General features: G+C 35.2%; 1 protein-coding gene across 1 annotated transcript in view; it reads right to left on the reverse strand.

The window, feature by feature from the left end:
• Positions 1–2,223: 2,223 nt before the first annotated feature.
• The window catches only part of alcamb (activated leukocyte cell adhesion molecule b), a 30,830-nt gene continuing 17,596 nt past the window's right edge, over positions 2,224–15,457 (reverse strand). The window contains exons 2-16 of the mRNA XM_079609112.1: positions 12,204–12,301; positions 11,690–11,894; positions 11,504–11,568; positions 11,220–11,307; positions 10,719–10,892; positions 10,034–10,158; positions 9,782–9,914; positions 9,560–9,672; positions 9,298–9,424; positions 7,129–7,247; positions 5,726–5,858; positions 4,698–4,727; positions 4,247–4,361; positions 4,018–4,132; positions 2,224–3,499 (exon numbers count right to left, since the gene is read on the reverse strand). Coding sequence (XP_079465238.1) covers positions 4,039–4,132; positions 4,247–4,361; positions 4,698–4,727; positions 5,726–5,858; positions 7,129–7,247; positions 9,298–9,424; positions 9,560–9,672; positions 9,782–9,914; positions 10,034–10,158; positions 10,719–10,892; positions 11,220–11,307; positions 11,504–11,568; positions 11,690–11,894; positions 12,204–12,301 — 1,619 coding nt within the window. The 3' untranslated portion in view covers positions 2,224–3,499; positions 4,018–4,038. The remainder of the gene's footprint in view (positions 3,500–4,017; positions 4,133–4,246; positions 4,362–4,697; positions 4,728–5,725; positions 5,859–7,128; positions 7,248–9,297; positions 9,425–9,559; positions 9,673–9,781; positions 9,915–10,033; positions 10,159–10,718; positions 10,893–11,219; positions 11,308–11,503; positions 11,569–11,689; positions 11,895–12,203; positions 12,302–15,457) is intronic.

Here is a 15,457-nt window from a genome sequence, read left to right on the forward strand (position 1 = left end):
TGTTCAAATGACGATTTGTAAGGGGAAGCAGACAGTAAAGGTTGCAGCACGCAATGTGTCAATCAAGTAAAACTGTCATAAAACCTTTACACAGAAAATCATTTTTCAAAACGCTGAACAATTTTATGCCACATGGGGCTGCTTTTTTATTTTGCGATTTATAGACAGCTTACACAGAGTTTGTTCAGAATCAACTAGTCTACATTATGCAAAATGTTATGTTAACACAATAATGATGCAGATTTAAACATTAATTTTAGGTAAAACATAGGCTACTATATGTAATAAGTAAAACAAATATATATATATATATATATATATATATATATATATATATATATATATATATATATATAACAATTGATACATAGCTTAGGTTCAGTAACATTCTAAAACAGGGGACATTGCAAGTTTATCCTGATTCTCATTGTGTTCTGTCAAGCTGTATGATGTTGAAAGTTTATTACAACTTTATGCATCTTACTTAGAAGTGTCTCTCGGGTCTGTGTGATTGATTTTGTGCTTATCACTTGTCAGACTTGTCATTTTTGCAGCCATTTGATTGTCCAGAGGGAAAAAAAATGATGCATGGATTGTGATGTAATGTTGATGGTGAGTTTCAAGTCAAGTCAAGAATATTTGTATAGCGCTTTTCACAATACAGATTGTATCAAAGCAGCTTCACAGTATTAAATTAAAATAATAATAAAACGTCCATGTTTGGTAATGCTAATCAATAGTATTATTCATTGATTAATTAAATTGAATATCCCCCTATAGAGTTTGTTCTTATCAACCCTGCACATCTGATCGTAGTTGCAATAAATGAATATTTTGCCTATTACAGCACCATGGACAGCAACAGCTGCACTGAGAAATAAAAACTGTTGGGGGAGACTTAACAGGTGCTAACCATTTGAATACATTAGGCTACACCACTCTCCAATTTACTTTATGAGACAAAGTCCACGGAGCAGGGTTCTCCAACAATTACCTCTTCAGCCACAAAATAGTCAAACTTTTCTATTTCTTTTTGCATTGTATCTTATTGTGCTATTCTATATTTTCTACTGCCCAATAAAAAATAAAATACATCTCCACCATCAATGATTTTGGTCTGTCATTTTGCTAAAGAAATATGGAATTTTTTGGCCATGGTTTGCAACATCCATAATGACCCAGTTACATTAGGCGGTATGTATGGGAATGTTGTTGTAATGTGCTACAACTGAGTAGTCATCAACTAATGCTACAAATATTTTGATTCTGATATTACTGGTCAAACACGGTCAAACATTTGTCAGATAAATGTGCAATTAGTTTCTCTTAAGCTAAATGACCAATATATTTTAGATGAAATATATGAAAAAAACCTCTGCAGAGATAACAATTATAAAAAAAATGTGGGGCCAGAATGTTTTTTTTAATTATGATTTTGGAAGAAATTAAGCCTAAATAGTTAAGGAATCCTGAGAAAAATAGTTTCTACAAAAATTTAAATAGGCTAACTGTGATAATTCAACATTGATAATAATAATAAGAATGGTTTCTGAAGAATCATTAGACATGATCACACTAATGTGACATGCAAATTTCTTAAGATGTGTAAATATTTGTATAAACATAAAGATTCAACAACTGAGACATAAAATTATTTTATGAGACATATTACATGTGGTTTGCCACAGCAAGGATGATGTCCTTCCTGTCTCCCTGTAGCACGGTCTTACTTTACGGACATTGCAGTTTATTGCTCTGGTCGCATCTGCAGTCTTCATGCCTCCCTGCAGCAGGACTATGGCATGTTCACGCAGGTGATCAGAGACCCTATCATTCTCCTAGTGTTTTTCAGGATCACTATAAAGATCTCTTTAGTGTCCTCAAAGTTATAACTGTGATGAACTTAATTGTCTACATCTGTAAACTGTTAGTGTCTTAAGGACTGTTCTACATGCATGTGCAATAATTGTTTATCGTTCATTGAACAATCATGAAAACATTGTTTAAACACTTTCCAATAAAGATCTATCTGTAAAACTTATTTGGATTTTACTCAATTATCTTTAAAATACATGCAGTATCCTGAGGGAACTTTCTTTTCTTTTTTGCAGTTTATTTTGAAAGAAAAGTTAATTTAAATTGTAATATTTCACAATATTAGTTTTACTGTATTTATCGAATAATGCTGACTTTTCAAAAACAAAAAAGGACCCCTTTCAGACCCCAAACTTTTGAACAGTGAGCACACATTTTGGAAGGGTGGTCAATAAAACAGCAAAGAATAAACTAACACTTTCCTAAAAATGTACACTTTATTTGAACTAGGAGTACAAAACAATGTTCAGTATGTACAATACTTGCATGACCACATTCAATCTCTTTGGTCTGATGGATTAAATGCACAGAATAAGCACTGAAGTGTGGGAATACAGCAACACCTATGCAAACTGAAAGATTTTCACAATTTTAAAGCCTACAAGTAAATACCATCAATTGTACTTTACCATTCAACAAATTTACTAAAACTAGCTACCGTAATGTCAAAACACTGGCATTTAGCTAAACCTTAACAATATAAATAGAACATAGAAAAAAAGTTTACCATATTTACAAGTAATGCTTAAACCAGATCACTTACAATTCTGCCACAAAACAATGAAGCAAAGAACACACAAAACAGGTGATAATCTGAGAAAAAAGGGAGTGTAAATATACATTATTGAGATCTGAATAAGATCCTAGATTAACATGGTCTTCAGTTATTGAAAACGGTATGCTAGACAATTTAAGCAAAAGGCATGGTTTTCATTAACAAACAAGCATTGGTCCCGGCATCTGCTTACTTCTGAAATCACTAAATGTAATTTGTCCGGTGTAGACATTTTAACTTCAAATTTAAGGTCAGTCTTAATTGAAAATGCTTATAAGATCTAAATATTGGTAAATAATGGTCTTCTAGATGCAAATAAGTATAATATTAGGGATATAATTTTGCTCATTGACTTGTTAAGACCTGAAAACTAGCCAAGTGCTCAGTATAAATCTGAAAATCATGCTTCACATCATGCCACAGATTAGGTACCGTGTGTAATTCTACAGGAAAAGTCCATTGCAGATACTAAAGGCCACAGTGTTTCTACCATGTGAAATTGCTAAACAAAATTTGCATGAACTAAATACCTGATACACACACACAAAAAAACATGAGTTTTTTCTCTGTTTGAGGGGATCAAACATGAAACCCAACATTATGGATGAACACTTTACAGACACAGGTTTCTGAACAGGCTTGATCTTCACCTCAAAAGATTCACATATTTTACAACACACATTATTAATTAAATCCCTCGGCACAGGGGAGGCACAGACACGTTACAGATGATGGTGGAATTGTAACTGACACAGCTACTCGGGACCTTTATTACAGCTTCTGAAACTTTTATTTTTCACAGATTCCACCAGTTTGTCTACTCCTTCTCTCATGGATCTCTCATTAATCCTGAGGAAAGACAAGATACATAATATAGAAGAGTTTAGTTGGTCGTTAAGGATCCACATATACAATATTTTTTTTGTACTTTTTTTTTTTTAAATCAAAACTATCAAAAGTAACAGCAAAACATTTATAATGCTCTAAAAGATTTGTATTTTTTTTAAATGCTGTTCTTTTATCAAATAATCTAAAAAAAAATATCAGTTTTCCCAAAAATATTAACTTTGATAATAAAAATAAATATTTATTGAGCAGCAAATCAGCACATTAGGTTGATTTCTTAAGGATCATGTGACACTGAAGACTAGAGCAATGGCTGCTGAAAATTCAAAACTTAAAATGGAAAACGGTTATTTTAAATTATAATAATTTTTCACAATATTACTGTTTTTTTTGTTTTTGTTTTTACAGTAACAAGAATGACCCCAAAATTTTGAACGGTAGTGTATTGTTACACACACACACAAAATTATTAATATTGTTCTCATATATTCAGTTGTTTCAGAAATCTGTTCCCATCTCACCCTGAATGGCTCCTTTGACATTTACACATCAGCTTTTTGGCTTTGATTTTCCTCCAGCTTTTTGCTCTCCTCCGCTGATCCATTTTCCTTTTCTCCAGTTTTCCAGGATCCTTGCCTACATTCAGATTTTAAAAAATTACGTAATCTACCACTTTAAAACAAATCTGAATGACATGGGCATAGCGCATATATATCTTTACTGTTTGAGACGTGGATGTTATGCCAGTACCTGTATTTCTTCATATACAGCCAGTAGGCAAGTCCGATCGCAATAACAGCCAGAATGAGGCCAAAAACAATGCCAACAGCTAGTGTTGCCTGGTCGTTGTAGTCATCTTTCTGATCTGCTTAAGAAACAGATAAAACAGTCAGAATAACATATGGACAACAAAGGAGAAGGATAAGACCGACAACTGGATGAATACTTATATAAACAATTCATAAACTAAACAAAAATAAAAAAGACACTGATGCAATATTTGTCAGGATGCTGGGCATCTTAGCACTTTTGTTTTAGCTTTCTTAAAAAAAACAGACATGTATTCTTCTACACTGTACAAACAGAAAGCATTTATTAAATGGAGTACAGGCACTGAGTTTTGGCATATGCTCTCTTCTTCTGTAGTGCAAAGCCGCACACAGAGCCAGACCTGGTTGTAGATAACAGCTCAACATCTTACCTTGTTTTGCAATTGTCAGGTCCTCAACAACTGTAATCAGATATAAAAATCATATTAACTTGCGTTCGTATTGAATTCTTATGGAATGAAAAGCCCACTGCATAGAGAACTGAAGAAATTATATACCCAAAAATAACATGGAAATAGTCATAATTAACTAATTGTTTAGGCAAAACCATAGAAAGGTTTTGGCTAAACAACCCTAAATGAAACATAAATGCATGTAAATACAGATATCCAGCTGTGGTTAGTTTTAGAACCAAAAGATTTTTTAGTCAAGTGAAAGTATGTGTTAGTCAGAGCACAGACCAGCATCCCGACAAACAGAACAGAAGAGGAGGACGAGGAAAAAGGAGCTCTAATAGAAGATGCAAGAGTTTTTATGATGTAATGTTGTTATCTACATTTGGATATTAATGCCAGCCAAACCATTTAGACAAAACTTTTAACAAAAACAAGTTGAAAAAAAGTGTCTTTGTACTACAAATGATATTCTAAAGTCAACAAATAAAAGCTACACAAAAATATATTTGCTACTGTATTATATTTATTATGGTAACACTTTACAATATTCCATTTGTCAGCATTCACACTGAACAATTATAAAGCATTTATTCATCTTAAATGTTAATTTATTAAATCTTAATAACATTAGTTCCATGAACTAATCAACGAACAGTCGTATTTTGATTAACCAGTGTTAAAAGATTCTAAATTACTCATGGTTAGTTACTTTTAGTCAATGCATTTACTAATGGGACCTTACTGTAAAGTGTTACCGTTATGTTATATTATATTAGTTGCAGAATAAGGTTTAAAACACAAATTTGATCTTGGTGGGATATGACTGGAATTGAATAAATAAGTGTCATTTCAGATGTCAAACACTGCCATTTACAAATATTCTTCTTTTAAAAGTTTTGTCTTAATGATTTTGTTAAAAATTAACTATTAAACAACTGATGCAAAATCCTGTGATGCATGAAGGTGTCGGAAGTCGGATAAGAGTGGAAAGAGGTTACACTTACGTGGAGACACATTAATGCTCTTATTTACAGAACCCAAGGTATTAGAGACCGTGCAGGACACAGTGAGATTGACCTTTGGAACGATAGTGATGCTGTATGTGACTTTGCCATCCACATAAGCAGTCTCAGCAACCTGCAAATACAGCACATAACATCAACATTAAACATTCACAGCTGTTAGAACTTGACATATTTAAAACAGCCATATGGGAAGTACAAGCTCTTTTGTAAAGGATAACGGTCACCACTAGAGAGCGCTATTGCCCTGTGCACTAACAGTTTCACTTTTAAGGAGTCATGTAATGAGACAAAGAGAAAGCAGAAGGTACACATGCAATGAGGTAATGCACATGATGACATCTGATGAGTTGCACCGACAGCTCAATTTGTACCAATACAGAGCCACATAATACAGGAAGTAGCTACGGTATGTAAAAGCCTCATCATTTTTAATCGCTTCCTCTGTAAACACTCCCTCAAGCACACTACTTGTCCGGTGTGTTTGAATAGTGACCTTCTCCTAGTGCTTACTGATATGGGGTACTGTAACTGCTTTGTTTAACAAAATACATTCTGTCCCATTGTTACTGCCGTCACAGTGAGAACATCTTTATCGGTTCAAAAAATGTGCTGCTAGCTTGTTCTAACTAAGAGATGCACAGTTTTACTCTTTTCAGATTCTTTCACTGTTAAAAGCAGCAATAAACTCTGAAAGATAAATTTTAAAAGAGCTCAGATGCTCAGAAATGTCATAACAAAAGCTTTAAGGAAGGCTTAGTTTCAGGTTTTAATAATAAAAGATACTGAAGCCAAAGAAAGTCCTTTGATAACTGTAGTTATAGGTTGAGACTAAGAAGACTGTTATACGCAGTGCATTTGATATATACAAATATATATACACAAAAAATATTTCAGATAGAAATCATATCAGTTGTCATCACAGCATCACGATTCACAGTGAACAAATATAATTTCGCTCCTTGCTTTGAAAGAATAATGCCATGTTGCCTTGTCCCCCAGTAATCTGCATTGAAAAACATGAACACCTGGCAAATGGCCTTTTGTTTTTTCATGAACATGAAAACAGCAAATTTATTTAGAAATATTCCAGGGTTTGATTGTATTTTCAACCAAAACATGCTTTCTGGGGAATATTGTTTTTGTTGGTGAGAATTACATAGGTTTTTCCTGTCTCCTCAATTTAACTTTTGTTTAATAACACAAGTCAGCGTTCTAATCTTTTCTACTCCAGAAAGTCATTAGGTATCAGAAATGGCAAGTATTTGATGAATTCTGTGATGTTTTGTGAGTTGGTTGGAAAACCTTTAACTAGCTTGATCAGGGCATATTTCTTCATATTACTTCATAACAAGAATGAAGTGTGTCAGATAGTTCAGACTTACATCTGTGCCATTGACACTCCACTGTACTGTGGGTTTTGGAAAGCCTTCAGCCTCACAAGTCAGGACCTTGTTCACGCTTCCACCACGGTTCTTGATAAGGTTCTTGATCACTGGAGAACCTGCAAAAACACACAACATTTAGAATGAGGTCAACTGCTAAACCAAATGCATACTTTATAATAGAGATGCACCGATTGCAAATTTCTTGTTTGATCCTGATTTTTTTTAAGTGTGAGCTGCCAATACAGATTTTCTTTCAAAGAACTATAATTGACAGCATATACAAACAAAAGTCTTTCTTCAGTGCAAAATTTTATTTTCATAAAAATTAATGTAAATTAAATAAATAGAGCTTTAGTTTTTCAGGTGGGTATACAGTATATTCAGCTAAGAAATATTAAGAAATTAAGTAATCAGATGTAAAAACAACACTGGAATTGTACACATGAAATACAGATTAGGGCTGTAATCAACCAAAGAAAATCTTGGTCGACTGAAGTCCTGAAATTTTCGACTAAATATCGACTAGAAAGTACGTTAGGAAAAAAAGCGCAGTACTTGGTAGCCTTGTTGTCCGCCTAAATGAATTATAAACAACATTAAAAAAATTGCAGTAAATTAAATTGTTTTTGACGGAATTATTTTGTACTGAAATTTGTTTTGACACACGATCTGTTGGCTCTGACAGCGTTGCATCACGTGCACCTGCGCAATATCATAGCCTATGATTTCCGAAAATAGTACTATGTTGTCAACTAGTGATATCATCACAAGAACTTTTGAGGAATATGCAACATAATTTAGACAATTGTTTTTGTCAATATGTATTATAATAACTGACAGACACTATCATTTCAGCTAGTTTGCACAGAGTGAGGCTGAACACAGGAGCGCAGCTGAGACACAAATAGACTATTAACATAAAGCTTTTTATCTTAAACACAAAAGGCACGTCCATTTTAATAAAACAATAATATTTATTAAACAAACCAGATCAAGAGCAAAAATGAAATAAAGTGCATAACTGAAAAATAATACAAACAGTTGGCACAGCGCATTAGGCTCCAATAATTTTTTCCTGTTTTTTTTTCTATTTAAAAAAAAATGCTGCCACACTGCCAATGTCTTTGTTGACATGGTAGAAGAGGACTGACTGAATTAAACGCTCTAACTCACAATTAAATAAATAATATGCAGCAAACCTTGTAGTAGCCTACTTTCTTCAATCTGTCTCTCTTCTCCAATGGGTTGAACTAATCCAAAAGAAGTGAAACCAAGGGGGGTGTTCTGAAGACAGACTGTTACCTGTGAAACAGGGTGCTCTGAAAACACCCCCATTAGCAATTAGTGCTTTCCACCTGATGAAATGAACGCGGCAAAACTGATGAAATGAACGCGGCAAAACTAATGAAATGAACGCAGCAAAAAAATTGACCAATCAGAATTTTGGTCGAGCCAGAACGTATCGACCAAACTATCTACTGGGAGATTACAGCCCTAATACAGATTAATGCATACAATTAGTTACACAAGTTATTTACTCAAGAGCAGAGAGTGATTTTCTTTGTCTTTTGTATTTTTATTAACATGACAGACAGTAGCAGGAATATTAGACCGCTGTCTCTTTAAGAGTGTATGCACTGATCTAATATACTGTTACACAACAAGCGTTACCCTTTTCAACTAATTAGGTTCCAAAACTGACTATTTAATACTCGCCAAGACAGGCATTTTGACATAATTTTGTGAGTATTTGACCGTTTAAGCGCAGTAAGCCACTGATTTTGGAAATTGTGACTCACAAGATGCTTGAGACTGAGGCAGCTTGTGCCCTCCACTTATATAGATCAGTGGTGTGCGCGCTTAAACATGCAGGAATTAGTACAATTATGCACCATACAAGCACTATTTAACCAGAGCAAAAGAGACGAGTGAGTGAGAGGAGGCGGGTGTGTGTTATTTCACTGTCAGAGAGAAGAGAGTGAGAACGCACTGCTGACGTTATTGCCTGTGCCGCTGGAAACAAAACGGACCAGCTCGGAATCGGAAAGACGAGAGACTCCCAAGACAGTTACCGGTCCGGGCCGATCATGTGGAAAATCGCCTGATTCCGGTCCCTGGCCGGTCGATCGGTGCATATCTACTTTATGAATTAAATATTTATCTTACCTTGAACTATTAATTCAAATGTTTGTGTCTTCTTGAGGCCAGCCATGGAAACAACACACTCATACACACCAGAGTCGGAGTACTTCAACTTGTCAAACTTGGGCAGGCTATCCAGCTTGATATTACCCTAAAAAAAAAACATTTCAGCATTTACGAATGACTACAAATCAACGTAAGGCTTAGTTTTTTTATAGGGGTGAGTAGTCATGCGTGCCATAGTTTTTAATGACAATATTTTATAAAGAGGTAGAGAATTGTCTACCTTTCTCCAAGATGTTTGTGGTGTTCCTGAAGCCTTAACGTCTATGGTCATCTCAAAACGCTCTCCAAGTCCCTTGAAAATTTTACCAGTGGTGCTAAGATCCACATCAAGATCTTTTGGGAAAAAAGACAGAGGAAACGGTCACATTTTTGACTTTGAAAAACAATCCAAAATATCTAAATTATGAAGAAGGAAAAAAAGATTCCTGAAGTATTTCCTTACATTCAACTGTGATGGGTAAAGAAGCCGCCTTATCCTCACTGTCCACCAGAGAACATTTGTATTCTCCAGTGCTTTCCCGGGTGACATTGGTCAAAGTGTACGTGTTGGAGTTCTCCACTGTCTTTTTCTCTCCCTACAGATAAAGACAGACAGATTTAGCAGCAGTTTAAATCGAAACGCAGCCTTAATTTCTTGACTGACGACTAAGGAACGAACAAAGTGAACACCTTGAGTTAATCTGAGAAGATTTACCTTCATGTAGAAGATGTAGCTAGAAGGTGGAGGGTTCCCGTCTGCAGTGCATTTGAGGGTCACGTTGTCCCCTTCCTTAAAAGGACCCAGGGACACCACTTGAAGAGTGACCTCCTCGGTAGGGTCTGTGGAGAGAGGGGTTGTGTAAAGCAGGGAGCACAGCACAGCACAGAAAAACCCTGCCAGAGCCCATACAGATAAGGGCACTTCAGAGAAGCTCCTTATGAGCCAGAAGAGGCCCTTCAGCTCAAGAGTTGAGGCTTTGGGAGTGCTCTCATGGTGTGAAATGTATTGGAGAGTTAGCAGTGGACTAGTACCTTCACAATAATAGCCAGAGGCAAGACAAAACCCCATTCAACATCTAAACGCCCTGCTCCTGAAAGGCCAAATTACATATCTTATTGGACGAAATTCAACAAGCCATTAGATTCTGATAAGGCCTTCTTTTTCATGGCTACTTCAAATGGAAAGAGGGCTATTCTGAATAATCCTGTGAATTATTCTCAACATTAGACAATTAATCACTTCAGTTTTGAATACATTTGCTTTCAGCGAAATTGCTTGGAACTGAATTACAGAGGAAAGTAGAAGCATTATGATTAAAAACTTGCCAAAAAGGCACAACTAGGAATAATATTATCCAAATACTATAAGAATAAAAAAGAAGTATAAGAAAGATACTAACAGTTCACAGTGAAGATAAGAGGGGAGGAATCCATGTTAGCAGACCGGATGTGTTGAATCTGACAGTAGAAATTGGCACCAATGTCTCCCTTCATTGCTGTATACTCGAGGTCAGATTTGGTTGAAGACAGTCCCGTCGCTTTATCAACATCCACAGTTGTACTGATTTTAATGGCTGAAAAAAAGAAAGAAAGAAAATGTAATAAAGGGAAATAAATGTAAAGAAATAGCACCTTAGAATAAAAAAATCAGTCACCATTTACTCTTTAATAATTTGAAACTAACCCTTATGCTTTTACAAACTTTTTGACTTTTACACAAATGGACAACCACTTTTATGATAATTTTATGGTGCTTTTTCAAAGTTTGATAGCATCATTACCCATTATTGAAACAGTTTTTAATTTAATTTGTCTCACACAGATTTGAAATGAAATGAGGGCGAGTAAATGTTGGAAAATATTTGGGTGAACTGCAACTTCCACCATATATTACACTCTACCTGTTCCATCAGACAAAAGTGGAGTTTTGTTCTTGAACCATGTGATGTTGGCAGCTGGATTGGCACTTTCAGTATGACACTGCGCTAACTGATGAGACAAAAATAAACACCCCAAACAATATTAATGCGGATATTAAGAGGACTTATATGTGGATTTATGTGAAACTTCCAGTACACATAAGAATTTGTCAGGTCTTTAAATCACATTCATGCTGTATTCACTGCAAATAATTATTTCATTCAGTGCTCTGTGCTCCTATGTTGTGTCTAACATATACACATACCTTAGTTAGTTTGCCAACGGCCATCGCAGTCGTTTGGTTTGCAATCTGAGGTTGTGATGGAAGCTCTGAAAAGAGTGGAAACTGTTAAGAGTGTAGTTCATAAATGCATTTAATAATATTAGCACTTAGTTATCAGAACTTCTATCATTATAAATATGAAAATGTTATATTGTGTACGATTCTTACTGTAAATGACCAGTTGAACAGGGTACTCCAAAATGTCATCATCCCCCGCCACCATGCAGGTGAAGGTTTTCTGATCTGCCATGGTCACTTCTCTGATGATGAGGCCAAAATCTTGTTTGATATCGACTCTGTTCTTGTAGTTCACATCGCTTGAAAACGAGGCATTCTGACCCACATGTTTCACCAGAATGTTGCCATCGACATCCTAATGCATGTAAAAAGCATGTTTAACAGAGACAACTACAATCACGCCATTCATACATTGACATTCATGTTCAAGTGGCTCTGTAGTGCTTTTAAAACAAATTAGCCACTATCATTAGTTTGGGGGGGTGGGATTTCTTGTGATAAGCCATTTTGCAAGAAATTGGAGTAATTTGTCTTAACAATAATAGAGAGGGAAGTGGCAATACAAATATTTGGGATACCAGTTTGGAAAGTTATCTTTTTAATTCCAGAGAAATTACACTGTAAATTTATGACCGAAAAATAAATAAGTAAATCTCAAACTTACGTATTTCCATTTAACCAATCCTTTCATGACATGGCCATTGTTGCATGGGAGTTCAACAGTGTCTCCATACTTTCCAGTGACAGTTTCCAAGCCACTCACTAAAATGCACAATTAAAAAAAAAATATTTGACAGTGAAAACAATGTGTGAAACATTCTATGAAGATTCATTAGATTCAGGAACACAAAGTCTAAACAGTAAACATTCAAATAGACATAATGTACAATGATATTCTGATATAGGTTTGTATTTTGCAACTAAAATGCTTGATTGTAGGTCAAGAGTGTGTTTGCAGTGGGTTTTTATTCTGACCCTCAATATTTTAATATTATTTAAATATTACAATTTGCCTAAGTGATTTGAATATTCAAAGAGTTTTTTTTGCTGAAAGAGAAAAGTCTTGTTCCCTGACAAACAGTCACTAAATAAAATAACTTAAGTTTTGTTTAACATTAATGACGCAAATATCGGCAGATTAAAAACAAAAACAACAAACTTTGTTTCAAAACATTTTACCTCTAGATTTTTAATAGATGCTTAATAGGAAAAAAAACTTTTATGCTACAAAAAATTTTAATGAAAAATTAACATTTCTGTTGGCTATTTCAATCAGTACACATCAATTTGACATGAGATTCACCTGAAACTAAATATTCAAATTGGAAAAAGGCTTCGAATCCAATTTCTAGACAAACACCAAAGCCAGTAAAACCAGTTTGTTGTGTCACAACTGCACTTCTGAGAATGGGACCTGAGCAGTTGGGATGGATAACTGTCAACAGAAGGTCTGATAAAAGTATGAGATAAGATTGAGGCACAAAACCGGATCCTTTTGACAAAATTCCACTGAAATAGTTCATGAACTCATTTAGGATTTACAAACAGAAACCTGTGGCTGTTGTGGCGTGAATTCTTTTAAATATTTACTGTAAAAGTTAATTCATCTGTAGAAATTTTTCTATATATAAACTTCCATCTTGTGTCTGGAAAATCAAAAAGCATACAGTGTGCAGGTCCATTAAGTGTCAGATGAACCCATTGGGAGAGAAAAGATTGTGCTCAAAGCCCTCATTGAAGCCTGTGGCCACACAGTTATTAGCTTCATCGTTATGCTAAGATACATTTCTGTCTTACTGCTAAGTGGAGTGTGGTCCGGATGTATGGAGAGGTCATAAAACTAGATTCAGTTCCTGGCCATGTTTTTTTTTTTTTACAAGACCTGCAAGAGCAAGGAAGTAAATAAATTCTAATCATTTCTAATGCCACTAATGTACTCCCGGGCTGGAAGTTAATATGCATGGTAGCAACATGGATCATTATTATAAGTATTCTTTTTGGAATACTTCATTCATTCTGATGGTCAATTGCACCATTCTGTATTTAAAGTCACAAAGAAACACAAGTACCAACAGATCACTTTTTCAATATGATAGAAAAAAAAATGTAGGACAGGCACTTGGTCCTATGCAATGGCTGTTGACTGGATTTTGTGAATTGGGCATTGCACTCAAAAGTGAAGGCAGATCAATGCAATCCAGCAGGGGCGGAGTTTAGGTGGACTAATGATTGGAAAAGTCCTTTGTACGTCACAAGATCCAGACATTTTTATTAAAATGTTACGAGGTCAAAAAATATTTGAAAATTAGACATGCACTGAGGAATTGATCACAATAAGATCAATAACATCCATTTAGATTTTAGAAGATAGATAGGGTGACTTTCCAGTTCAACTTTAAATATCTTTTATAATGGCCCCTAAAATTTCACCACTGTCAGGCAACTCCTGTGTCACTTTGAAGTCTCTTTTCCCCCTCACAAAATAAATTACTATGTACAGTAAAGCTGGTCAATGCTAAACAATAAATCCATTCTGGATCATACAAGACCCTGATGACAAACCTGTCAGGTTTATTTTTGTGTTTAAGACCTTAACTGTAACAATATTTGTAAGACCTGGACTGGACAATCTGGATCTACAGTACACCATTCATTCAATCAAACAGCTGTCTGTTTTTTTTTAAGCATGACATGCATGTTGTCTTGGGGTGAAACTGGAGCATTTGAAGTAGCATAAAGCAAATGGATGCTGGCTGACATACTACAAGAGCAAAGGATTGAGTGTCATATTGCCCTCAGAGTGACAAAACCAGCACCAGGTGAAGTAAACAAATGGCACGGCACAGTCCTCCCAACCCCCTCATCCCTCTGCTCTTTGTTTCATGAACAGGTGCTACTGCATGAGCTTCTTCATGCACCTGTTGTTAAAACTCTATGCTGCTGAAAATCTCTTGATGGAAAACATCATGTCCTAGAGCCTGCAGCAGAGTGCTACAAGATCATTCGTTGAAAGCATATAGAGAGACTATAGGGACTGTCAGCTGCTTTTCATAATGCTCTAAAATAAAACAAAAGTCCTGATGTTTTGTTAGGTTTCCTAAAAGTCCAAGACCACAATAAATATCTGGAATTCATCAAAAATCTGGAAGTTTTGATAAATAAATAAATATATTTAATTCTGAATATTTTAGGTATTTACATGTCCAATGTAAAATATTAATTAACAATATAATTTGGGGAAAAATATAAATAAGAATAACTTTGTGGTTTCAGACTTGTGGACCTTATTTAATGCATTCAAGAAATTATACTATGTTTATAACTAAAGAAACTTTAAATGTTTAAATTTGGACAATGAAAACTTCATATTTCGATAAAATCAACAATTAATTAATTTTAGCAGTCAAATTGAATGCCACAGAAGGCTCAAAGGAACATAATAATGGGTGAATAGGTTCAGAACGGCTCTCACCGGCCGAGAGGATGTTCGTAAACCATTAACCTGAGGATGAGTCAGTTAAGTGATCATGTGTCCACCCCGCCACTATGGTGAATATCCAGGAGACAGAGACGACCCAGGAATTGATTTGCAGTCTGTCTTATTACACCAAATGTCCTTCTTTACTCACTCCAACATGCAAGAGCCATTAGGCTTCCTTGCAAACGCCATAAATTAAGTCTACGACGGGCTTGAAATGGCTCTCAAAACAAAACTCATCAAGCAGGTTGGACTCATAAGTGATAAGTGCACTCAGAAATCACATCCATTAAGTTCTAAATTATGTATTTGATAGCAGGGGCCCCCGGGGAACTTAAAGAATGTCTGCGTCTGACAGCAGATCATGGCAGATTCAATAGTGACCCAGAGGATTCACCGACAGCCCCCCATTCGTGAGCGGCTATTAAACTAAATAGCGA

This window comes from Phoxinus phoxinus, assembly GCF_949152265.1.
Source record: "Phoxinus phoxinus genome assembly, chromosome: 4".
NCBI classification, from domain to species: Eukaryota; Metazoa; Chordata; class Actinopteri; order Cypriniformes; family Leuciscidae; genus Phoxinus; species Phoxinus phoxinus.